The sequence below is a fragment of the Schistocerca gregaria genome, chromosome 8, assembly GCF_023897955.1.
Source record: "Schistocerca gregaria isolate iqSchGreg1 chromosome 8, iqSchGreg1.2, whole genome shotgun sequence".
Classification (NCBI taxonomy): domain Eukaryota; kingdom Metazoa; phylum Arthropoda; class Insecta; order Orthoptera; family Acrididae; genus Schistocerca; species Schistocerca gregaria.
Window position 1 is genome coordinate 345516982 of NC_064927.1, and position 26019 is coordinate 345543000.

A 26019-nucleotide genomic window follows, 5' to 3' on the forward strand; every position below is an offset into this window, starting at 1 on the left:
ATACGTATCGTGTCATGTTTATATTCGTATTATTCTTATGCCTAATAGTAATACAGTCAGAAATGAAGCACGGCAACTGACTAGATTTTTAAATCTAAGATGACTCTAATTTCTGTGCAGAATTTGTGTACTAAAGAAGCGGCCGCAATGATTTTCAAACGGAGAAAAATTTTCGCCTAACTCTCGTTCAGAATATGTTCTATCATACGCAGTCTATTATTTGGTTCTTGTTGATCATTATCAAAGAAAGCAGCAGTGTAAGTAACAACAAATAGCAGTCTCTTGCCATTGTTTCGCTAATGAGACGATTCCCCCCCCCCCCCCCTCTCTCTCTCTCTCAACTGTAAGCGGCGGTAGCGCGCACAAAAGCAAGCCATGCCACGAGCGGTGACAGGCCGTGAACATGCACTATCAGAATGCCACAAACAATGCACGACACAGTACAGTAATGCATTTTCAACTTAGTGACGTAAACACCTATAACAAAGAAAATGGCACTTATCAGATCAAAGTAAAATAAGCAATCGATTCATACCAGACGAAGCACGTGAAAAAGGAAGGGTATCCGTATAAATACGGACGGAGCGCCTGACGCATAGCAATGGCTACCTGGTAAAGCTTAACTGCTAAGCTTACGACTCGCACCAAACTACTGTAGCTGTATCGTCATTCAGTCGACCTAAATTGTCTCTCATATTACAATAGACCAACTTTGTTTCGATTTGGAGGTGCGGCCTAAAACTATTCTCTCCCTTGAATTTCGAGTCTCAAATTTCAGGTGCGGCTTAGATTCGGGAAAATTGTTTTCCTTTATTTTGAGTCTCATTTTTCAGGTGCGACTTAGATTCGAGTAAATACGGTAGTAGTGGGCATGCCTCTGATGTGACCTGATGTGTTATTGTAATTGGGAAGAACAATGTAATTTTGTCATTGTTAATGTGAAAATTCAAAAGACAGTGTGATACAGAAAAATGTGAGAGAATATATTATTATGGGAAAAAAAAAAAAAAAAAATTGCACAGGCTTAGTTCAAAGTTAATTATGTCAATTTGAAACACGAGATCCTAAAATATGAAAATTTCAGCTTCAAGAATAAGGCCCTAGATGTGAAGAACTGGAGCCAACTACAAGATAAGAAGACAAGTAAAAAGTTTATTGTAAATTTTACTCCTCTTGTATTTTTGAAAAAAATGATACTTTACCATCAAAAATGGTAGTGATGACAACAACAAATTGTGAAGGACGGGTACATTGCAAGCCTCAACTCCTACTCTACAGAAGACTTTCTGAATGTGCAATAGCATAATTTTGTGCTAGCATGTCTTTAAAACTGGGAAAGACACATCGAACTTTGCATAGACCACTGTATGTACAAATTTATTTTCATCTGATTGAACACGTTCAGGACAAACATGATGTCCTCAGAAAAGTCCAACAATGTATTAACTTTTCATTTCTAGTATAATTCCAAAAGTTTCTCACTTGAGAACCATTTTTTTCCTTTTCTGCACTCAAATATCAAATTTTCATCTTGCAGTGGAATTCACTCTTTCTTATCAGATTCTGTAACTTCACAGAGGTCTTCCACCTTCTAATCTAAATTTTAGGATATTGGTACGAAGGAAAAATCCCACTAGTGATGAGGTCATTGGAGACTTGAGTACATGCTTAGATTTGGGAAGGATAGGGAGGAAAACTGGGCATACGGTTTCCAAAACAACCATTACAGCATTTATTTTAAGTGATTTAGGGAAAACATGGGAAACATCTGTGTGAGCTGACAGTATTTAAACCACCATACAGAATGTATATCCAGTATCTTCACCACTCTGACACCTAGGTCAGTTCTGATATTTCATTGTAGCATTTATAAGCAGCACCTTCTTTCTGTGTAATAGTTTTTCTGAAACTAATTTGTGGTGTTTTGAAACATACATCATATGACAAGGCCCTTGACATACTGTATAACATATGATGTCTATAATTAAATGTAGTTATTTATGTAGTCTACAGAATCTCTGAAGCTGCACATCACCTTCACTCCTAAGTTACTAAGGATTCTTCCTCATTATGGGATCTACAGAATGTGGTTATATTTCTAAATACTTACTGAACAGATATTCGCATCTTTATGAAAGAGTGAAGATTTTCCAGTAGATCTCTGGAGCTGTGGTAGTGGCCAAGCTGAAAATAAGGATTTAGGTTTATTAGATCCACTATTGGCAAAAGGAAGTTGCATCTTGGCAGTCAGTGGAGCAGGAGAGAAAAGGGGAAAGGTGGCTGGAGATGTAGTAAGGAGAAAACACTATTGTTAAACATTACCTCTGCCATGCACTTCAAAGTAGTTTGCAGAGTATAGATGTAGATGTAGATGAAAGGCAGTTATTACCACATACAGGCAAAGTTGCAACAAATGTTTATTTACCATATTTGTCGAAGCTCTCGGACGTTACTAAGAAAGGCATAAAAAATAGCCTGACTGTAGTAAGTTATGTTAAAATTCTAAAAGCAAAACGCATTCTTCATTTCGTTCACAGCTCAAGGATCTATTTTTTTTTTTGATGGGTTGTCACTTGTATTGATTTCAGGAAACAACTGTTCACAGCACTTGAGTAATTTATACAGTATATTAGCAACATTCATTAGCACGCCATTCAATCTTCAATCTCTTTTTATCTTTATGTGTTGGTAATATTTCTTCATTTCTTTATTTGTAGGGTCTTAGTATTCATAGTTATTGCATAAATACTTATGCAGGATTATGAGTGGAATGCCATTATGTTTTCCTTCATTATCATACATGTTATTCCAGCAACCTTCAGGAGTGTGTCCACGGCAATGTTATTTCATCTTTCAACAATTTGTTTACAAAGCATACAGTCAATGTCAAGGTGGTACGTTGACCAAATTATGCTGTGACTATTTATTCTCTGAGATGCCAATGTGAATACACAATAAGACATGAATAACATGCACCAAAATTTATCTAAAATCCATTAACACTTGAACTATGCTGAAAATCTATAGTTATGATACATAAAATGGTTTGCCATTAAAATTATCAGGCAGTACAAACCACGAACAAAAATTCCTAAGAAAATGTATGGATCAATAAGAGGATTTGTAGCTAGGAAAGGCAGGAAGCTATAGAATTATTTGTCAAAAAGGTGTATACTGTACAGGAAGTCCAACATATTGCAGAAGAATAATTCATTGAACATCAGCAGCACATCAGCCATTATCAGCCAGACTGTGGTGCCTTTGCAAAGATATCAGAATTGGTCACACTGCAATACTGGATTTGAGGAAGCAACATTATTCTGATATGTACCTCAGCTAACTGAAATTCCCCCACTCCTAATTCAATAGGAACTACTCAGAGGTTCTGATTGAAGTGGCATAAACACTCTGCCTCTGGAAAAACTGCTCCTAGATTAGCACTACTTGCTCTTCGTACTGTCCACACCATCAGTCATAACAATAGATACTCAACCATTTCAGATTTCATGGTGAAAGAAGCATTTACTGCCAGACAACCTTATAAACTGGGAGGAGTGTTTCAATTTAGACACTACTTGGAACCCGGTCATATTTTTGTATGCTCTCATAGGCATTTTAGGTTTGGTTTTGCACTGCCTGACAGTCTGAATTATGAACTATTTGATGAATAACCATTTATGGTTTTGCATCCTTCACCTCATGTTTCTGTGTTTTAAATGAAATTTAGTGCACATTCTGTGGCTTCTTTGTTAAATCACACAGGTATCTCAGTGAATAAACAAATACAGCGATATCCTCAGAAGTCAATCAGTAATTACTATGCAATGTAGCAAAAACACCTGAAGATGAAATAATAATGTTCCAGACACCACCCTGAAAAATTTATGGAACAATGCATCTGATGGGAAAGCTAGAGAAACAAAACATACTTGTTTAATTTTATTGTAACCATTTGTAAGCAGAATGGTAATCATTTTTTCATACTAATGTCTATTATAACAACTGTGAAGCCTTCACACAAGTTGCATATTGACAACAAACCAACTTTATTGTATTCACAAATTTAGTGACTCTTGAAGTGAGCAGTTTAATGTCATGATGAAAAGTGTAGTCAGCTCCTGAGCTTGGCTTCAACATTTTAGCAACTATTTAACAAAACATTAAGTAAATGTATGCCAACAGTTATGAAAGCTTAAAAACATGTACTGTTTGAAGTTCTACATTTCTTCACTCTACTGACATTTATTTTTGCTCGGTATTCTACACAACTGTTGTTTTTATTAGTAACTTGTCTGATAGCTTATCAACAACTTACAATTTTCTCATTCCTCACACACCTCCAGCAGTGCCTGTTTAGAGTACAGTTTTAATGTGTCACTAGTATAACTACATTGGTACTTTTATTACAAAATACATTATTAATCTTTATCTTGATTGCTTCAAGGCTTTTTTTAAGACACTTTTTCTAGAGATTGAAAAATACAAAGCCTGACATCTATTACTATTCTGGTTTACAGGGTACAAAATCATCGTATATATGAGCATTGTGCCATAGTTGGGCAAGTTATTAACATTATTTCTAGATTTTTCCAATCAAAGTTACGAATTTTACTGTCTGTTAGTTTCCAGATATGATAGTAACAGGTCTACAGTAGATTTTGCAATGAACTGAATGTGAAGCTGTAGCGACAACAATAAATCAAGTCATTGTTGGCTTACCTGTTCCAAAAGCCACTGAGAAATGCGAGCATGGTCCTTTTCTTTTTCAAATCGATGATCTGCTAGAATCATAGCTCCCCAGTCACCAATATGCCTTATACATCTTCCTAGAGCCTGATTGAGTGCCCTGAAATATTACAAATGACAAAAATATTAACAATAACTTATCTACAGAAATCCACAAGTACACAATGGGAGCTAAAATGAAATTGAGTAAGTGGTGGAGGGGAGGGAGTAAGGGAGTGTGGGAGGGGGAGAGGTGTGGAGAAAGAGAGGACAATGTTGCAGGAATATAGAATATACTCTGATTAGCCACAACATTATGACTACTGCTAACCATGAGACTGAATGCTACCTGGTGGTACTCCAGGCTTATGACGCGGTAAAGAGAGTATATAAGTAGGTCAGAGATTAAAGTAATAAGGTATCATTCTAGCAGTGATATGGACTGCATATGGGGAAATCCTATTATGTAAGTGACTTTGATAAATAGCAAATTGTTATGGCTTGATGCCTGAGAATGAACATTTTCGAAATGGTAAAGCAGAGTAGGTGTTCACTCTGTGTTGTTGTGAGTGTATATGGAAAGTAGCTGAAGGATGGTGAAGTATGCAAATGTCCAAGCCTCATCACAGAATGTGAAGACTGGAGGCTTGCCCACTCTATAAAGCAGGGCAGGTGGCATCTGCAGCATATCTTAAAGAGTACAATTACAAGTAGGTACAAGTGTTTGGGCTCACGCCATTCAGAGTACATTGTTGATCATGGGGTTCCACAGCACCCCTTTGTATTCCCATGTTGACCCAACATCTGGTAAATGGCTGCTCAAAACATGCACTGCATCATGGACACAGGGCAATGGGAGCAGTATTATGCTATGGTGGACATTTACTTGGGCTTCGGTGTGATCTGTGGTAGTAACTGAGGGTGCCATGACAGGTGTGGACTATATGAACATTACTGTGCACCACCAGCATCTCTTCATGTCTGATCTCTTCCCAGATTGGGATGACATCATCCAGCAGGGTAACTGCCCATCTCACAAGGCCAGAATCATGCTACAGTAATTTGAGGAGCATAATAGTGAACTCATATTGATGTACTGGGGACCAAATTAATCTGGTCTGAAACCGATGGCACATTTCTGGGACGCTACTGGATACCGGCTCTGTACTCACAAACCACTGGCCCATAATTTATAATTTACAGGAACTGTGTGTTGGCATCTGATGTCACATACCCCAAGAAACCTACAAAGGACTTGTTGAATCCACACCATGCAGAATCAATGATGCATTGCACTGAAAAGGTAAACCAACACCCAATTAAGCAAGTTGTCATGATATTTTCACTCATTGGTGTATATTTGTGATGGTAATTCACCTAAAGAGTGTTTCACATGAGTCCAGTGAAGTGATTAGAATAATAAATGGTTTATCATGAACCACATACATGTTTAAAGAAATATTTGATATTTAACTTAGGAACATTTTTCTTGATGCTTCTTTAATCACTACTTCTTTTTGCATTTATTAGACATCTACCTGTTATGGCCTACTGGTTGAAATTATGGTGATCACATTTTTGCAATAGCTGTGGTATTGCCCACAAAGAAATCTTGCCTTCAGGCAGGACAGTAAACAAGAAAATATTTCAGAAAGTGTTAAAATGCATTCAAGCTTGAATTCAATGAATCTGGCTAGACCTCTTCACATTCATGATTTCTTTGTACTACACAACAATGCCTTGACTCAATCATCAGTAGTGAGCCATTGCTTCCTCACTGGAAAGCAAGTCTCAACATTACAACTTCTTCACCAAATCTGACACCTCTGAAATATTTCTCCTTTTAGGATTCAAAATCACTTTAATTGAGTAGACCCATGAGGCTTCACTGATAACTGCAAAACAATTCTGAAACAATTATATGGCAAGACTGTGTTGCACTGTGGCCTCTTTCACTTGGCAGTTGAAAACACATGGCTGGGTTACTAGAAAGTATCACGAACGGCTGATACAAGAAGCCTCTGAGAAGGGAAGTTAGCTGGGCATATTCTCACAAGAAGCTACAAGTCCGACACAGCAAAAATTGCAGCCTGGGCCTCTTTGTCGAACAAGTTATCACGTGTCTAACTTTGACAACTGCTGTCAGGAATTTAACACACTGACTGCAGAAACAGACTGTAGCAATGCCAAGCTAGATCACCACACGTCCAAGCCCGTTTATGGACTACTTCCTCGTTCAAAGTGATGAGGAGTGATGGCTTGGCAAAACAGTGGGGGTCAAACCACCATAAATACTGCCCATTTCAGCTATTTAGTGTCCATCGTCACCTGCAGACAGCTATGAGAGGTACTCTCCTACAGCTGTAGTGCTTAAATGGACCATCTAGCTGCTACTACTAGACGTCGCCTCTATTGGCTGTGGAACTACTTGCTGTACCACTTAGTCCTAATGCCACTGGGAGTTGAACTGATGCCTCCAATCTGGGAGACCAAATGCTGATTGACTTCTACCAAATTCAAGTGACCTATCAGTGGAGGGGGGGGGGGGGGGGGGGGGGGGGGTGGTGTCTTCCAAGGTTCACACCTGGGGCCTGATTAGCTGCTGAGTGGCCACCTGCCTTATGTGGGCACACTATACTACTGCCAGCTTTCCCCTGCAGGTCCAGATCAATGATGACGCAGTCCTTTTTTCAACACTGCACCAGTAAATCTGACCAGATTCAGCCATATGACCTTACCCTCAATCCTGACACACTATTACTACCAGAACTCACACTGAATGACATCATTGAGTGAATAGACAACTAAAACTCACTTGCAGCTGGTTTTGAATTTGTTGCTGCCTCGGTTTGGGAGATTATTTATCAGACTGTGTGTTCATATAAAAATGAGTCAAAGAGGAAATGACATTAAATGCTGTACCAGTCTGTGACATGCAATGTAAGGTGTAATGTTTTGAAAATTCTGACCTCTTGTGTCAGCAGACTTTGAGACCATCCCAAAATCTCAATGTGGAAACAATTAAGTAATAAAATAGTTATACTTGCCTTCATTGTGCAAAGAAATGAAGGTATAAAAATGAAGTAAGGGTTTTAGTTTGTTTTGTATTTTGTTGTTTTCAAATATTAGTCTTCTTTGTTCCCTTATAAACATATCTACTTCAGGATACTCAAAATAAATATATTGTCATTTTTAATATAAATCATGTTTAGCAAACCTGTATGCTTGTGTAGTGTACCACTGTCGTCCATTCTGCAGTTGTGGGTGCAGGTTATTGTACTTCTGCTTCAAAGTGACTTGTGGGTCCTTCACACTGGGGTATGGAATACCAACCTAAAATTAGTAACAAAGTATAAAAAATCTTAATATAATTAAAATCAACACAATAAAAAATAAATTTGGACAGACGCTTTTGTGTGTTGCTACTTTACAATTTTGTCTCCAATTTATCAAAAATGTGATAAGCAGGAAAGCAACAAAAAGGAAATTATCGCTTTTGGGAACATCACAGTGGTTAATACATGTAGTTTCAACTGGTAGAACATTGAATGGACTGTCACACATTTGCCATAAATTCTTTAATGTGTGAAACAGTATTTGAGATACAAGAATAGTACCTGCTTACTAGTTGGTAAAATCAGAAAATGACTAAAAGAATAACAGTAGCTAACGTATTGTTGAATTTCAAGCTTTCTGAGAGGCTGAGTCTTCATTGCTAGCAGAGATCGGGATAGAATAAAGGTAAATAAAAGAGAGAAAAGTGGTTTTTGAAAGTTAGAAGGAACAATGTGGCTTTTGAGTTGTCCCAATACTGAAATCAAATACTGATGAAGTTTAACTACGGAATATCTCACATCTCATACAAGTGCTTGTACTTTTCAGGTGGGAAAACACTTTTTCATTAGAATCAAATTGCTGCTACCTACTGATTATTTGTTCTGTCACTATGTTCTATGAGGTACATTATAGTTTGTCACAAATGCACAATTATAAGGCTCTGGTATTATCAAGTATTTTTCTAATTATATAGATGGAACATTATTCACGACACACTGTTCTTGATTGCATTGGAATATCTTGGATAGCACACATAACACTGAACTGCTGAATTTAAGAAAACTCTCTCTGTAGGAGTTTCAGTACATTGAAGTATTTTATAAATTGTTAAGTATTTTATAAATTCTGAGTGGGATTATGCATTTGGGACAAACTCATCCTTGTCATCATCAACTTGGTACTGTTTCACAAAAAAGTGTGCAAGTTTAGTACACAAAATGGAAACATCTGGGTAATTAGTATGGTATAAGATAGTGGATTGGAAATTGTAAATTCAGCAGATCAAAACAATGTTGTCGTAAGATCTGTCCTGATGAAATATTTACAGTTCAAAATACATTGCTAATGATATATGATTAAGTTTTCTCTTAGGAAATGGATGGTTTTTAGAAGAGGGCATGTTCAGTAGCTCAGAACATTGATAATAAGAGAGTTGAAATTCTTTCTCAAATAAAATGAAACACACAAAAGTGGGATGACTATAAATTCAAGATGCTTTAGAAGTGGTATTTACAATCAATAATGAATTTATAATCAATAATGAATTCTTTTGAGTGATGAGAATCATGGAAACTTGCAATATTTTGGCAAAATGAGTTCACACTGTTTACTTCATCAACAGGCATTTCTTTGCTTGATCCCTGATTGGTCCTAGGGTCTTCCATACAGTTATCTACTTTTCTTTTTGTTAATGTTTTAGCAATGTTAAATAGCCTAATTGTACAAAGGTTTGGATTTAAGGATTTTCTGCAACACTAGTGGGTGGAGGTTTATCAGGTCAGAGAACGTAAAGACATATGTTCTTCAGCAGGACAGTACCTAGTAAATAAATGCAGCTTTTACATTAATCGACGAACTGCTGATTGCTTTACTTGTTCACAATCTTGTTTTCTCAGTTCTATCCTTTATTTTGTCATATAAAAAAGTATCTACATTTTTGCCTCTTTCTGGTGCTACTAGTTCATTTTACGGCATTCTCCCACATTTTTTTTTTAACATATTCTGGCCAGATTCATCTTAATTTCTATACAAATAACTTTTTATATTTAGTTTCAGTTTTGCATATTTTCTCTTCTATATATGTAGCCATATCACAAGAGCGTATCACCAAGCTGACACTTTTCACACCATAGCACCACACTGAGTTCTGACTTATAGTTGCTTGGATGGAGCAACAATATCAACACTGTGAGCAGCAGCACCAGTGCATGATGGGAGTGGCGACTGGGTAGGGGTAAGGAGGAGGCTGCAGCAGGGAGGGGGAGGGATAGTAGGGTAAGGGTGTGTTTCTCTGTTTCTCTTTAAAAGTTGTGTGTAAGTGTCTTTTAATTGTGCCTGTCTCAAACTTATCATGCCTTCTTTATGGTAAGTAGCAATATATCTTCTCCTACATTGTTGGTACTGTAATGCAAGATTAGAAGGAAAATAGTATTAAGATCTATTTTGAGATTACCATAAACTGAATTCCTAATGTCCCAAAATGTGCCAACAAATGAGAAGCCAGAATGTCTAGTATTAAGATTAAGAACAAACAAATTTACTCACCACAACTACGGCACGAGCTCTACCATCAGCAAAGTCAAATCCCTCTGATATCTTACCACGCATAATCGCCATCATCAGTGCACCTGCTGCTGTACATTCATAATACTCAGTTATCACTGGTTCCAATTCAGCAGAAGTTCGTGGCTCTAAGAAGACTCTTTTATACTGTGAAATTTTCTCCCAGAGGCCAGTCTGCTGCCATCTGTGAAACACAGTACCGTTCACCAGACTTTATTATTAACTGAACGAACAAAATTGAGGTAACTTGAAGAACAGTAATAACAACAATATAAGGTAAACTATGCGAATTTAAATGCACTGAAGAACATAATAAAACACTAAGAAGTATCACTAACTTGTGCCAAGAAATCTAGTATCACAGAAACCTAATTCTTATTATAGTGTTTCTTTTCTGCAGTAAAAAAAAGTGGAAATCTATTCAAGAATGCTTAAAAAGAATCTCAAGGACTATGAAATGCCACGGAATTGCCATGATGTTGATCTTGTGTGTCGCATACACTTACACAAGTGTAATAACTGTATCTTCAATAATATTATTAATGTAACGTGAATCAAGATGGCATGAGTTATGATGCAGGAGGCTTTACACTATGTAAAAATGTTGCACAATATAATCCAAAGATTATTGACAGCAGTATCTACTACTTCCTCAGACGTTAAAACCAGAACAACTAATCAAATACATCAATCAAAGTTGGTTCTAGAAACTTTCTAAGTAAGCTTTTACAGAATGGTGTATGTCCATTTTCTAGAATCTGCCAATTCAATTGTTTCAGCATCTCCATGACAATCCCTCGTGGTTCAAGCAAAACACTGAATATCCCCTATTAGTCTTATTTGGTTTGGGGCCCACATGCTTGAGCAATATTCTAGGATGAGTCACACAAGTGTCTTTCTTGCAGTCTGCTTTGTCGACTGATTGTATTTCCCTAGTATTCTACCAATGAACCCCAATGTGCCAAGAGTTTTGACTATGATTGATCCTATGTGATCATTCTATATCATATCACTACAAACGGTCACATGAAGATATTTGTATGAGTTGACTGATTTCAACTGTGACTCACTGATACTCATATGATACTCCATTTTCTCACTTTCTGAAGTGGACAGTTTTACGTTTTAGAACATGTGAGGAAGTCTGCTATAGTCTCCCCCAACAAAATGTTTTACATGATCAATGTTGTTGGAATCCATGCTGGCTGGCAAGAAGGAAGACAATCTGTTTGAGGTACCTCATTACGTTTGAGGTCAGAATATATTCTAAGATTCTACAACAAATAGATGTCTAAGTTACTAGCCAATAGCTTTGGGGACCGCTTCTGTGGCCCTTCTTATAAATGAGTATGACCTGTGTTTTCTTGAGCACAGTATTTTGCTATAGTTAAAAGAAGAGTTAAAACAGCCACAGATTTAATATAGAACCAACAGGGATTCCATCAGGCACAGATTTTTCAAAAGGGTAAGTCTAACATTCAACACTTATAAACAGATTTTTTGACACTAAGATAGCGGTAGACAGGTAACATGAAAAACAAAATGTAGGAAATGAAAATCTCTCCAATCAAAACTACCAAAATATACAACAGATGTATTATAACAATGTAAAGGAGACATTTATTCAATTGTGAAACCAAATTTTTTATTTTGATATGTAATGGTATCAATATGTGACAACATGGTGGACAACACAAGTTGTTCCATAAAATTTCAGGTGAACTGTTGGAATGATATTTCGGCAGAGAGTATTCTGGCTGTCATTTAGTGAATACTGACGGAAATGCACTGATCTCTCATATTTAAGCCCCCACCAGCACATGTGTGATGTATCCAGTTGGCAATGTGCACGTGCTGTTTGAGCACATGCTATTCTGCTCCAAGTATGTGCACTGTGCCGCACACCCTCGATGGTGAAAGCTTGTCTCATTGATATAAAATCTAATGTTTTCATACAGTAAAATTACAGAATATGATAGATATGCAAAGCACAACATTTTCCTATGACAGAATTTTATGCAGAATGTATCCACAAGCTGCCACAGGGTGTATACGTGGACAAGGAAAAAAAAAATCCTGGATTTCTCCCGTATTTCCCGGTTCAAAATACACTTTCTCCCAGGTGGAAACATAGTTTTTTCTTGTTAACTGACAGTATACTTTCTCTCGGAACTGTATAACTTATCAATCCTTTGAATGGTTATGGTTTTATACATGGGCTTAGAATTTCTCGGCGCTTTAGAAAACGAAACACCTTTTGGAAAGATGTTTGTTGTGCAGTAACATGTGCGCTGCATATTTTTGTATTATGAAAGTATAAATTTGAATTCCACCAGGCACCGCATGTTACTTTCCGAAGCATTGAAATAAAGATTGCGATGCATTTTTGTAAGCCAGTCATAGATCATGTCACGTGTTCTCACCAGCCGATGACAGCGGATATTCAGAGCTTCGGACTTGTGGTGTAGTCAGCCAGTAGCAACGTCACTGTTAAGTAGCGCGAACACACGAACAGGAAGAGTTAGAGGTTTAAATTAATATATTTAATGTTGCTACATGAAAAACAAAGCTTTCACATATAATGTTGGTCTTTTATGCGCGTATTACATTTTAAGATATATCACACAAATGTGCCGTAAATTTTTTAATAACAACATAAAAGTGTGATCTTCTAGGCTATAAATTCTTCTAAGTGGCTCGTCATCAAAGAGCTGATTTTGAGTCCCAGATTCCCAGTGAAGTAGGCATCGACCTGATATTAAGCTTTTCCATGTGGTTATATGAATGTATTTGAATTCACATGATAGCTCCTGGCCAAAGAAATCAATTTTGTTTTCATTCGACGTGAGTGCAGTAGACAAAGAGGAAATAGTAAAATCACTAAATGTAAACACAGATCACATGGAGACTACCCGCTTCCCTATTACAACTCAGATTGCTATCAGCGCATCAGACCCGTATCTACGATATTACCGAACCAGGGCAATAGTGGATAGTGGCGAGCATTTGTGATAGGACGTCAAAAAATTTTTAAAAAAATCAAATTTTCAAAAATATGTTCATTTGGTAGCACACATCTTTCTGAAGACTCTGATACATAAACCATATGTGTCGGAGGAATTGTAAGACACGTTATCTGATCTTAAATGTGAAAAAGTGCAGTGCCACACCTCTTCACACAGCAATCTTCTATCACACGTCACTTTATTTCAGTCTGTGGAATTGAAACGTTTGTATTTTGTACTGGATGCCATCAAACTATATTCCGGACAGTGGAAATTAAAATGTCCTATGATATCTCTCCTGCTTCCAGTCAGTCGGCCAGTTTGACATCCTGCCGCTCTTCTTCTTCTTCTTCTTCTTCTTCTTAAACTCTTCAGAAAATTTGCACTCTTTATTCCCTATTAGCTAACAACTTGCTGCTTTGTGTCACATAAAATTAAGTATAAGATACATAAAACCAGTAATGAGAAGATACAAGCAAGACAGTACACATTTCTTCAATCCTTAGCTCCTAGAACTTTTCTCTCTCTAATCTTGCTACAGCTTTACATGGCGTGCTTTCCTTTCTGTGAAAGGATCTGTCACCTCATCAAAGTTCGTCAAATGTTTTGCTACATGAAAAATCAAAATGTTGTTGTCTACTGCTGAAAAAGATGTAATTACAAATAGGACCAAGACTGGTTTGGTTTCTCGACCTGATTACCTATATTTTGTCACTGTCTGCGAGATAAAACAAAATTGCATCAATTGTAAATACGCCAAATAAATGAGACTGTTTTGGCAGAAATGGTCCTTTTTATAACACGGCAGATTATAATTCACAAAGTACCAATATCAAATGTCTATTAGGCCTACTACAAGCAAAAAGCGTTACATTAGGAAATAGTTTTACACTTCATTCATACGCTCCAGTTTCTCAAGTGGAGATCGAAAAGTAGTAGTGCGAAATTTTTATAGAAATTTGGAATTGTCTTATTCTTCCATAATTTGTGTGATGTCTCCGTTTCTTCTCCTTCCTTGTTCTAACAAACAATGTTGTCATCACTAATTCTGTATCTATTCCTGCCAATGTAAAGGCTTATTCCCCGGTTAACTTCACTAACTCTGCCAGAATCACCAGTTGAGTTAACCCGCGATTATTCTCCGGTTAGGCACTGTTATGTGTTCGTACAACTCGTTTTACGTGCTACTTCCAGAATAGACCTTAAAGTGGCTGCTGGCCGGAGACTGTACAACTGTCCCTTGCTAGTAAAGTGATCTGGCCAAAAATTTACTGTCAAAATTACATTTTCTTGGATACACCGAATAGATAATATGTAATCTTTCTTACCTGTTATTCCTGTTAGTTGTTTATTCGCACTCTGGTAGTCTGAATCTATGGATTTTGCTGGCAATCGTAACAACGCTCATCATTCTCAAACCCTATCAACCGCATAATCAGACAGTGGTTGCCTTTCTTTCGTTCGGCTCTACTCTGCTCAGCTGATGTAGCCCCTTTTGTCTGCAGGAAAGTTTATTTCTAGATGTGACGAGGATTCCACTGACAGAGACATCACGTACACTATGCACACATTCACAAATCAACTTATTATTCATTCAGAAATCAGCTTAGAATATGTTCAACAATGTTCAAAGTCATATGAATAATCGATAGACCAATGTGTGCTGAAAGCTAGGTGCTTTGAGAAACAAGTTTTATATGAATTTGCCTCCCCTTTGTGGACATTCGGTAGTCCCACGGTAGTTCTATCTGGTACCACATGCTTGCGGAGTGTTCTAGGATGGGTCACAAGCTTGTATTGCATGCAATCTCCTCTGCAGGCTGATTGCACTTCCCTAGTATTCTACGACTGCTAGTTAGTGTTATTCTCCGTGTTCCCAGTTTCTTCCATAATCTTTGTCGTAAGGTGGAAATCTATAGCTCTGGAAGTCAGATATTCACTGTAAACCTGAAGCTTACAATAGCCTACAGTTTTAACAAGCAGCATAATTCCATAAACTTATAGCCAAGTGATTTATCTGCACTTACAAGTGAAAAAATTGAACATTACTAAATAAAGACAGATTATGCTTAAAGTGTTGATGAGTAACAAAATATGTATGGAAAAATAACATATTAAATAAATTCCACAAATTTGTGACAAATTGGATCTTCAAGAATGAATTTATTTAAAAAGGTGGTAAGCAGCAATAATTTAAAAAAAAACATGCATACGATTATATTCACTACACTATTTGTAATAATATTTATAAGAATCTTATTTCTAAGTAGCAGAAGAAAGAATATGAGCAAGAGATGATTAGTCACCTTGTGGTAATTAGTTCCATGAACCTGTAAGAAGAGAAGAAGCAAAGAACTCCTTGTGGAACAATCTGGCAGATGCCCAACAGCAGCTCTCCCAGATCATCTTGGTAGTTCAAATTCCTAGCATGTTTGTACTCTGAGCTCAGAAGGTTGCCTCTTGGTCCTTTTGAAACAGACCTAACAAACACCTGGGAACATAAAATCAGAATCATTTTTACACAGTAAGAAGGCCTACATGTGTAATATGGTCTGCCTTCTAGCAAGAACACCATTATCTGTTTGTCTTTGACCAAATGTGTTTCACCACAGCGGCATTAAGAAGTGTTTGTTTATTTCCTCTCCTATTGAATTTCATGTTTCTGTGACTGCCCTGATGATGAAACCTGTTAACCCCATTTTCTACTAAAAAAATTTATATTCTATACTTCCATAGTTTTTTCTGTGCTACATGAACAAAAAATTACTTTGGTGGACTGTAAGTAACTGAATGAGTATAATCAACCACTCATAACACAGAAGTGATATATCATCAAAACTAGGAGAATATAGTTCAGTGTATTGTTTTATGTTTAACTCATAGAGATGCAAGTAAATGAAATGCAGTTTTGATTTTGCCACGCGCATTTCACTTCTTTTCTTTCTGAAGCAACTTCAGTAGCAATTTAAAATGTTGTTAGTCTATATGTGTGTTCCCGTACATGTGTGCATTTGGTTCCTATGCACCAGCTGGCCATTTTCGGCGTTATTTCACCCACATTTATTATAAAACATCACATGCACTTCCATGAAAAGTGCAAGTGATGTGCTGTAATAAATCTTGGTGTAAAATGCTGGAAATCAGTCAACTGGAGCATGGGGACCGAATGCACATACCTACAGGACCACACATTTAGAATAACAACATTATAAATCACCACTGTAGTTGCTTCATAAAGAAAAGAAGTGAAATGTGTATGGGAAAAACAAAACTGCCTTTGATTTAGTTGCAAAGACGGAACATACCTCCATGAATTTGGAGCAACTATGGAACAAAAGAAAACAGAAAATAATGAAGATTGTGTTAGAATTGTCAACTTCTTGTTCTGTATCTATCATTTGCTGGACCCCTCCTTCCATGATGAGTGACTCTCTTTACACATACCAATGTTATAGACATAATAATGCTGTACTTCACTACACAATCTGTACACCTTTTAGAACCCACTAATATTTGACTAGACATTTTCATCGTATCTCAGTAGTCTTACAAATACTGGAATTTTGAGGGGGTATATATTAAATTCTTTTCAGCACTCTTAACATTAATTTTTTATTAACATGTTTCTACTAGTTAATTTATTTACTCATACAAGGTGGACAGCTCGCTTGAGTGAGTTGTAAAATTACAAGGAGGCAGAATGACTAAGTAGTACTTCCAAGCAGGAGGTCAAATTTCAATACTGCTGCGGGGGGAAAAAAAAAAAAAAAAAAAAAAAAAAAAAAAAAAAAAAAAAAAAAAAGTGAATCATACTCAAACTGGGGTCACGGTGAACTATCCTCCTTTCCTACAAAGACCCTTTAACGAGCACACTGGCAGTTTTATATGCTGCAATCACTGTGAGTTATGGCCGACCTAATTCTTTGTTGGTTTGACTCCTCATTATGTCCGAGGGGTTGGTCATGCACAGTCACTTTGAAGCCCAAATATTTAATATAGAAATAATTCTCAAACTCTTATTTAGTAGACAAAACACATTAACAAAAAATAAAGGACACATATATAAGTCTAATGAGAGCAAAATATATGAAGTAAGTGGATGAAAATCTCGTATGGCGATGATGTATGCTAAATCAGATAGGTAAACTTCAAATTAAAGAATATTTATTTAATTAACTTTGGACATATGAGAATGGTGGCCTCACATGGATTTTCACATTCAAATGAAAACAATTAAAATGATTCATGAAGTGGTGCAAAATATGTAGTTACGTAGTGTAAGCAGAGCATTGAATACAGAAAAAAGTGTGAACGAAGTTAATTTAATTGCACTGTACCTCATGAAAACCAACAGAAACATTTATGTCCGTATTTGCAGCTCCCACTTTCAGTTGCAAACTGCAGGAAGGAATAACAACAAGACAGACTGCTACTAACCATAAACAAGGCATGTTAAGTTGCAGATAGGCACAATTAAAAGACACTTACATAAAAATTTAGGCCACAGCCTTCATCACCAAAAGAGAAAAACACTCCATTCATACATACAAGCAGGCACACCTCATGCACACAATTGCCAACTTGTGCTTCTCGGGCCAGAGTCCAGCTACCATGTGGGATGAAAGCAGTAATCTGGAGGGGATGGGGAAGGGGAAGTAGTAGTGTACACAACATGTGAATCTTACTCAACCTGGGGTCAGAGTGAACTTCCCTCCTTCTCACACAAACTGGCAGTTTTATACGTCGCAACCGGTGTGGGCGATGGTCGATCTAATTCTTTGTTAGCTTGTTTCCTCATTATGTCTGAGGAACCCGTCATGCACAGTTGCTTTGAAACCCATTCATTTAATATAGAAATATTTCTCAAACTCTGATTTAGTAGACAGACACATTAACAAAAAATAAAGTAGATGAAACCCTGGTGGAGAATGCAGATCAGTTGCTCCTGTCCTGGGTGGCACTGAGTAACAAGGGGATTGCTTCTTCATAGCCAGAAAGTGGGTGTGTAGGACAAAAGGTGATTGGAAAGAGAAGGAACTGGAGATCTGTTTCTGTACAAGGTTATGAGTGTAATTTCCATTTGTGAAGGCTTTATGAGGCCCTTGGTGTATTTGGAGAGCGAGACCAAAATTACCCTTCCAACCTTGAACAGAAACAGATCTCCTATGCCTTGCTGTTCGAGTCAACTACCAACTTACACATACCCACCATCCAGCCACAAAGGAGCAATCACATTATCTGCCCAAGTTCCGACTACTCTGGTACCCTGAAATGAGGAATATGCTACCCACACTCATTCCCACCCCTCCCACAGTAGTATTCCTCTGCCCACTGAACTTATGCAATATCCTCCCCAATCGCTACTCTACTTCTGCTGCCCACCTCTTGCCTAATGACTCATATCATTGTAATAGATCTAGATACAGGACCTGCCTCATACACCCTGCCACCACCACCATCTCCAGTCCAATCACAGGTATCTCCTATCCCATCAAAGGCAGGGCAACATGTAAAAGCAGTCATGTGATCTACACACTAAGCTGCAACCTCTGTCCTGATTTCTACATGGATTTGACAATTAGCAAGCTGTCTGTTTGCACGAATGGTCACCGACAAACTATGGCCAAGAGGCAGCTGGATGACTGAGTTGCTGAACATAATGTTCAATGCAGTATGCTTCACTTCAAAGACTGCTCCATCTGGATCCTTTCTATCACCAGCTTTACTGTATTACGTGGGTGGGGACTCTCTCTGCAATATATCCTATGTTTCTTCAACCCCCCTGCTTCAACCTTCGCTAGTCCCTGTCCTTCACCTACCTATCCCATACCCTGCTCCCACTCCACCACTATACTGCCTTTGATTCCACTAGTGCAAACACAAATACTTTTTCTTTTCTCTCTTTTTCGACTCCCCTGCTGCCCCCCCCCCCCCCCCCCTCTTCCTCAAACCTCCTGACTGCACCTAGCGGCCCTAACCTGTCCCCATCACATCCCTGAATGTTCCTCCAAGTAACACTACATCTTTCTTCACCCCTACCCTGCTATCCCCCCCCCCCCCCTCTGCCCCAGCCTTCCTTATATCCACCACCCCCACACCAGACTGATTCTCCAATCACCTGCAGTTGCCGTCTGTCTTCTGTCCACAGAAGCTGGAGATAATGGTCGTGCATGTGAGTTGTGGATGTGTGTGTATTCTACTTCAGAAGATGTTTGAATGTATATCAATCTTTTCGTTGAACTGTCCACGATTCAGAATCTCCTCTATATGGTGAGCATCAATGTACCCTTTTCATAGTATTATTGTTATTCCATCCTGGACTTTCCAATGTATCTACCACACACACATACATCTGCTTCACCGTGTAGCCTCCTCAACAAACTAACCGATTCTCACAACTTACTGAAGGCACTGCTCAAAGAACTGCCGACCAGTAAAAGACTATCTATGGCTTCCTGCTTATGCTTAAATGCCCTTTGTGACATCATCCTTGCTTGCTGAAATAATGGCCACCATTCAAATTTAAGGCTTATTACACATAGACATAATGTACTACAAAACAGACAAAATTACTGTGATTACCTTGCTACCTCTCATGAAAGTATAGACACAATTTTAAACATTTTACCAACAAAGTTAATGACCGCATACCTACATCCATCCTTGCAATGCAACAAAACTTAACTCCAAATTATAAATATCTATCAAATATTTTAAAATTTTATCTTTGTTCAGGGTCCCTGGCTATACCATGTTTTGGGAATGAAAGCATGGTCTAAGTAGGCTGTACTCTTTTTTACTTTCTGTGAATCAGGATGTATTCTTTTTATTTTCCATGCAATTGGTCGTTTCAATCATGGGTCATTTTCAAGCACATATCATAAGCTTCCAGCTTCACTTCATGTTCTAATAAATTGCACGTACATGTGAACAGATATACATCATATTTATGTGGCACAAAGACAATACAATACATATGATTGTGATTATTAGCTGACACAAACAGAAAGCTATCACTTCATGGTATAGGTACAGCTGTTATGATATCAACAGCTGCATCTATACTATGATATGGTAATTTACTGTTTGAGTCAGCTAATGGACATAATCATGTATACGACTGTATTGTTTTTGTGTCACACACAGAAATATGATGTATACCTGTCCACATGTACCAGCGATGTATTAAAATGTGAAATGAAATTGGAATCTTAACATATGTATTCAAAATGATCCATGGTTGAAACTAGCCAACTGCACAGAAAATAAGAATACAGCCTATTTGGACCATGTTTTCATTCTCAAACCTATCAAATAGCAGATAGTGTTTTCTCATCCATTATGGATGTTAGGTAAGGCTGTGGGACATGCATGCTGCTATCATTTTATGTGTAACAGTGGAGCATTATTGGTAATGGCACATTGCATATTAACTTTTAATAAATCTTCTGTAATTCTTTATACATATACCCGATTTGAAATGTAATTTGTTGAGGTGATTACTGGTTTTCTCAACTTTCTTATGACACACATTATGAGCATATTGCATTGGTGGTTCATTTGTTATTAATTTTATAAACTACAATAATTAGAAACAATCACAACTTTCATAATTTTAGGTCAAGTATTAAGTTGCAATGATCTCATCTCATTGCCAGGATTTTTTTGGTATCCCTGCTTTTCTTGTAACATGTTTGGAAAGTTTGTAATATATTTTCATTCAAATATATTGCTTTCCATCTTTGTTTTGTCCTTTTTTCTACCTTTGTCTCAAGTCTAACTTTTCAGCCAGCAGGTATGTTATATGGACATGGGAAAACCTGTTATCCTGTTGCTTAGCCATCAATGCTGCCTGAATGCTTTGCATTTCTGTCTCTCGCCACTTGCCTTGGTTGACTGGATACATGAGCCACCAAACATTCTTCACCTTCTCTCACTTGTGAGCTGGCATCATAATGACACACCTTTCCTCCACGAGGATGGACTATTAATCCCCACCTCTTAAATGTGTTTATCAGCAATAATGGAAATCACCTCCTGAATATAAGAACTGTAAAATTTATTTATTCACATTTTTATTTATGTTTATACTATATTTGACCATCTTCGGAATTGTATGTCATTTTTGGAGACATGAGGTAATGGCAAATAAAATTTCAAAATTTTTTCAGAGACTATAAACTGGTACATACCTGGGAACTGTCAACAATATGCTGACCACGTAGAGAATTTGTGAAACTGACTCCCAGCTCTGATGAGAAGGAATGCATTGGCGACAATGTCCCTGAAGATAGTAACAAGGAGCGCACAACAGAACTAAGTTCACTGAAGACAACAGCTGAATTATGGCACCAAATATCCAAATTGCACTGCCACAGTGATCCAGCACGCAAGTCAGCTTCATTCTACAAAGACAATGCAACAGACAAAAAGTTATCATTAGCTAGAGATAAGAATGAATTATATGAAAGTTTCATAAGTTACATAAACTTACTTTAACCAATGTATCATAATTTCAATAGCTGTAATCATTCTCAATTCAAATAGTCTATTTCCTACTATCTACATTTTCTCAAGACAATTCCACTGATTTTAATTTATTTCAGCACTCAGAATGTAATTTTTGTTTTGTTTTTGGGGGAGGACATATCAGTCAGTAATTTAACATGGGAGGAAGGAAGGAAGGATGATTATGGTTTAACATTCTGTGAATGTTGAGGTCATTAGTAATGCTGCGCAAGCTTGGGATGTTTCAAGGATGAGGAAGGAGCTTGGTTGTGCCCTTTCAAAGGAAACATTCAAGCATTTAAATGGATTAACTGAGAGAAATTGTGGAAAACCTACCTCTACATGGCTGGATGCAGATTTGAACTGTTGCCCTCCTGAATGCAAGTCCAGTGTGCTAACATCTGCACCACCTTACTTGGTGATTAAAGGTGGAATACAAACTCGAGTGAAACTAGAATCTTTACTGCAAATAAAGTACCTTCATCTCTTTTGTATGTGAGGAAGTCAGGTTGGTATGGTGCGGACACTCTATGAGATGTGGCCTACTTTGAGAGTCTGAGTGAGAAGATTAACATGTTAAAAGAGGGCAATGACATACCCTCTCCAATAGAGCCTAGTCTTGTAGAACACTGGGATATTCAAATGAACCTTTGGAAAAGAACGAACCACATGGTCTTAACTGGTGTAGTGTACAGCAGCAGTCACTAATGTTTAAAAATATACTTCATGACTTTAAATGAATTCTTGAATTTTCTCCTGCAGGCTGAAGTCTACAGAATACAATTTGGGAACATACAAGAACACTGCATATATTGATTATGTGTTTATTGTATGATGGATTTACAACATCTGGGAAGCTAGAAATAAACTTACCAGACCCTTTGGCATTCTTTGGTGCTTATCTCTTGTCAGGACAAAATCATAATCCTCCAAATGCTTAAGATTTTCACCATATACAAACTGAAGAACACGAACAACACTTTCAAGCAACTGACGAGTGTTTGGAGAAAATGATATTGGAATTTTTTTGTTGTTTCTCTGTCTCCTCTCTTTCCTTTCTTCTCTCCTTTGTTTTATTTCTTCTACTATGTCACCGAGCTGATTCTGTAATGGAATTTGTAAGTCTTCCTTTTTTATTCTGTTTCACACACATTAACTCAGATAATATTTTTCAAACAATTGAAATAGCAGTTTTTTCTATTTTTTAATGTGTCTCAGAAGAATGGTAATTTGACCTGAACACAGTTGAAACTTTTCAAGTTGGTCTTCAGTATATACCATATCTACAAAATCATTTTGCTCAACTGGGATTACGATATTTTAAATTACTTGTTTCTCCATTTTGTTTTTACATCACTCTATTCTAAGTGCATATGATTCACTTTTGTATTAAAAGGAAAATTCACTTGAGAAAACTATAAAATTATGACACACTATTGATCAGTACTTACTTAACTACAAGATGCAAAATTCTTAGTACTGTAACACAGAAACAATAAAATTAGAAGAAGCTATCCTAGCTTTTGAAACTATTTGTTTTCATGTCAAGGACGAAAGAAAGATATGTTAGAGTTGAGAAAGTTTAAAAAAAGAATGAGAGGACCCGGTCTGCTGTAAGGTGAAGTTTATAAACACATATAATTAATAATCAGGAAAATTTGCACTCCTGACCATCAAAACACATTAATGTAAATTAACAGCTGAATCATGCTCCTACATGTACCCTACCCTGCCCTACCCTTCTCAATAAATATATGTCAAACTTGTGTCCACACATTTCAAGCACTTGGGACAGTTTTTAAAGTTTCTCATGAAAAGAAGCAGTCATATGAGCAATGCAGGCACTCAACTTTCTCTTTGATTGCATTGACTGATGAATAATTTCATGGTTGTGTTGCAGTGTAAAGGTGACATGTAAGAAAACTACAATTTTCTATTTATAAGTTTTAGTCATCATCAGAAAAAAGGTATAAACAGAAGTTACAACTATTTTAAAAACAGATAAAACTTTTTAAAAGTTCACTTCAATATAAATATGGCAAGTACGAAGCCATATAAACTTTTCTACACTAAGCAGTGCCGTACCTTAAGTTGCACAATTCTCTGCTCATCTATTTTATGCAGGCCCAGACTAGCAATAGCTTTTGCTCCCGGAAGAATTAGGGTCTCCTTCCCCGCATCATCTCTTTGAGCCATTGTCTGTGATGTGAACCAGGTATGGAAGCTGTTTAAAAATTCTGCCTGAAAACAGGAAACATATACACAATGGTACTTGTATATGACACAGTCTGAGGGCAGAAGGGGGGAGGAGGGAGGGGGGAGGAGGGAGGGGGAAGGAGGGAGGGGGGAGGAGGGAGGGAAATGGCCAATATATGCTTTCATTCACATGTATTGCACTAGTGCATTTGAAAGCCTCTCTCTTGTCTAATTCAATATAAATCTATATTTCAGAATTTTTCACAAGAAACATGCAGTTTATCAGGTTTATTAAACAAGAAAGTAAACATATACTTTTCTCAAGGTTTGTTCTACGTTTATTTTTAACAGATTTCTTTCTCTTTGCTTCTCTGTTTTCATTCTCCAGTCTGACACACTCTAATATTTTCTTTTGTATATAAAAGTAATGATATACTTTTCCTTGATTCGCCAGTTCTCATATTTTTCTCATCCCCTTATTTTATCGAACAATCCTATGAAATACTAAGATTTCTTTTGAGTTTAACTGTATTTTTTTACCTATAAGTATAAAGCACTGGCAACTCGTCCTGGAAACTGCATTGCAACTGTTATTAAATTAGTAAATCTGACTCATTTCTGTCTTGTCTTTCTCATGATTCAGGATTTGGAGTAATCCAGACCACCATCCAGTGGTATGGCTACAGACACTCTCACACTGCAACTGTCACTGCTGCTGCTGCTGCTACTACTACTACTTTTAAATAATTTTTGACTGGGGATATGTCAAGTAAAGGAAATCCAGAAATTAGGTACTGTATTGAAGTGTTGGGTTGTGAGCAAAAAATGACCCTCTACTCTAGATTAGGAGACACATGAATCTGACAGAATGAATTAGAACAGTCAATAAGCTAACTGCAAAGTTTAAAATTTCAAACTACTGACAATACTGAGCTGCAGCCAACTAACAGATCAAGGATGAGAGTTGAGATAGTAAAAATGCACAGTATGTAGATGCGAATGAAATATACAGAAACATGAGAAGCAAAAATCAATAGGTGTAGAATTTACCAGTAATTCGTTTGTTAGCATAAGGAAGTGCTGTGGTTGTGAATAATGAATACTAAACTTTTCTTAATTACAACAAAAATGATCCAATTGCCATTATTTATTTAATATTTATTATTAATGATTTCAAAAATCCTTAGCATTCAATAACTGATTAAGTGTCTGTAAGAATTCCATGGTTTTATTTCACTAGTACATGACAGGAGCTGCTACTAGCTGTCACAGCTGGAATAAGAGCATGAAATCAAATGCAAGTGGATGAGAATGTTTATGAGACTTTACTTGCAGAAAACAAAGCCTACCAGTGGAGTATAAAGTGGATTGTTTACAGCACATGTAGAACAGTCTTTCTTGGCCTTTATAACAGACAGCATATTGAAAGATGCACTTCCGGCTTCCCTTGTTATATCTTCTATATTATGAGCTTCATCTAGGATTACTATTTCTCCTTTCAGATTTAGCTGCATCTGAAAAGTAAAATGCCAAGTCAGTTATATTTAGTCCACTGTGTGTTTTCTAGTTGCACTAAATCACAATGATAAAAAAGAGGAGACAGTATTATAAAGATCAGATATTTCCGTAAGTGTTACCATCCAGTCCACTAAGATTTATCTTTCTAATAATACACTTATTTTACATAAACTAAATTTTCAAAAGCAGTGTACCAAAAAATTTTTGAAGTAAACTTTTATTTATAGTAGTTCTCAAATGTTTAGAAGACACCCCTAGACAATTTCAGTTATTGTAGTATTAATGTCCCACATTAGTGTCTACTGTACACAAAATCTTGTCTTTCAGCAAGCACACTTACCACTTTCATCATTGCTGAAATTTATACCTGCTCCACCGTTCCTACTGATATTTTCACAATATTTCTTGCTGATGAAGTACAGCAACTTCTGAATGAACATCTACATAG

General features: G+C 37.0%; 1 protein-coding gene across 3 annotated transcripts in view; it reads right to left on the minus strand.

The window, feature by feature from the left end:
- LOC126284553 (uncharacterized) overlaps positions 1 to 26019 on the minus strand; it is a 472805-nt gene that overhangs the window by 11492 nt on the left and 435294 nt on the right. For all 3 annotated transcript variants that reach the window (XM_049983554.1, XM_049983556.1, XM_049983555.1), the window contains 9 exons: positions 25403 to 25567; positions 23943 to 24098; positions 22731 to 22961; positions 21542 to 21754; positions 15656 to 15840; positions 10327 to 10528; positions 7943 to 8058; positions 4720 to 4846; positions 2111 to 2184 (listed from right to left, as the gene is read on the minus strand). In XM_049983554.1, the coding sequence (XP_049839511.1) occupies positions 2111 to 2184; positions 4720 to 4846; positions 7943 to 8058; positions 10327 to 10528; positions 15656 to 15840; positions 21542 to 21754; positions 22731 to 22961; positions 23943 to 24098; positions 25403 to 25567 (1469 nt within the window). The remainder of the gene's footprint in view (positions 1 to 2110; positions 2185 to 4719; positions 4847 to 7942; positions 8059 to 10326; positions 10529 to 15655; positions 15841 to 21541; positions 21755 to 22730; positions 22962 to 23942; positions 24099 to 25402; positions 25568 to 26019) is intronic.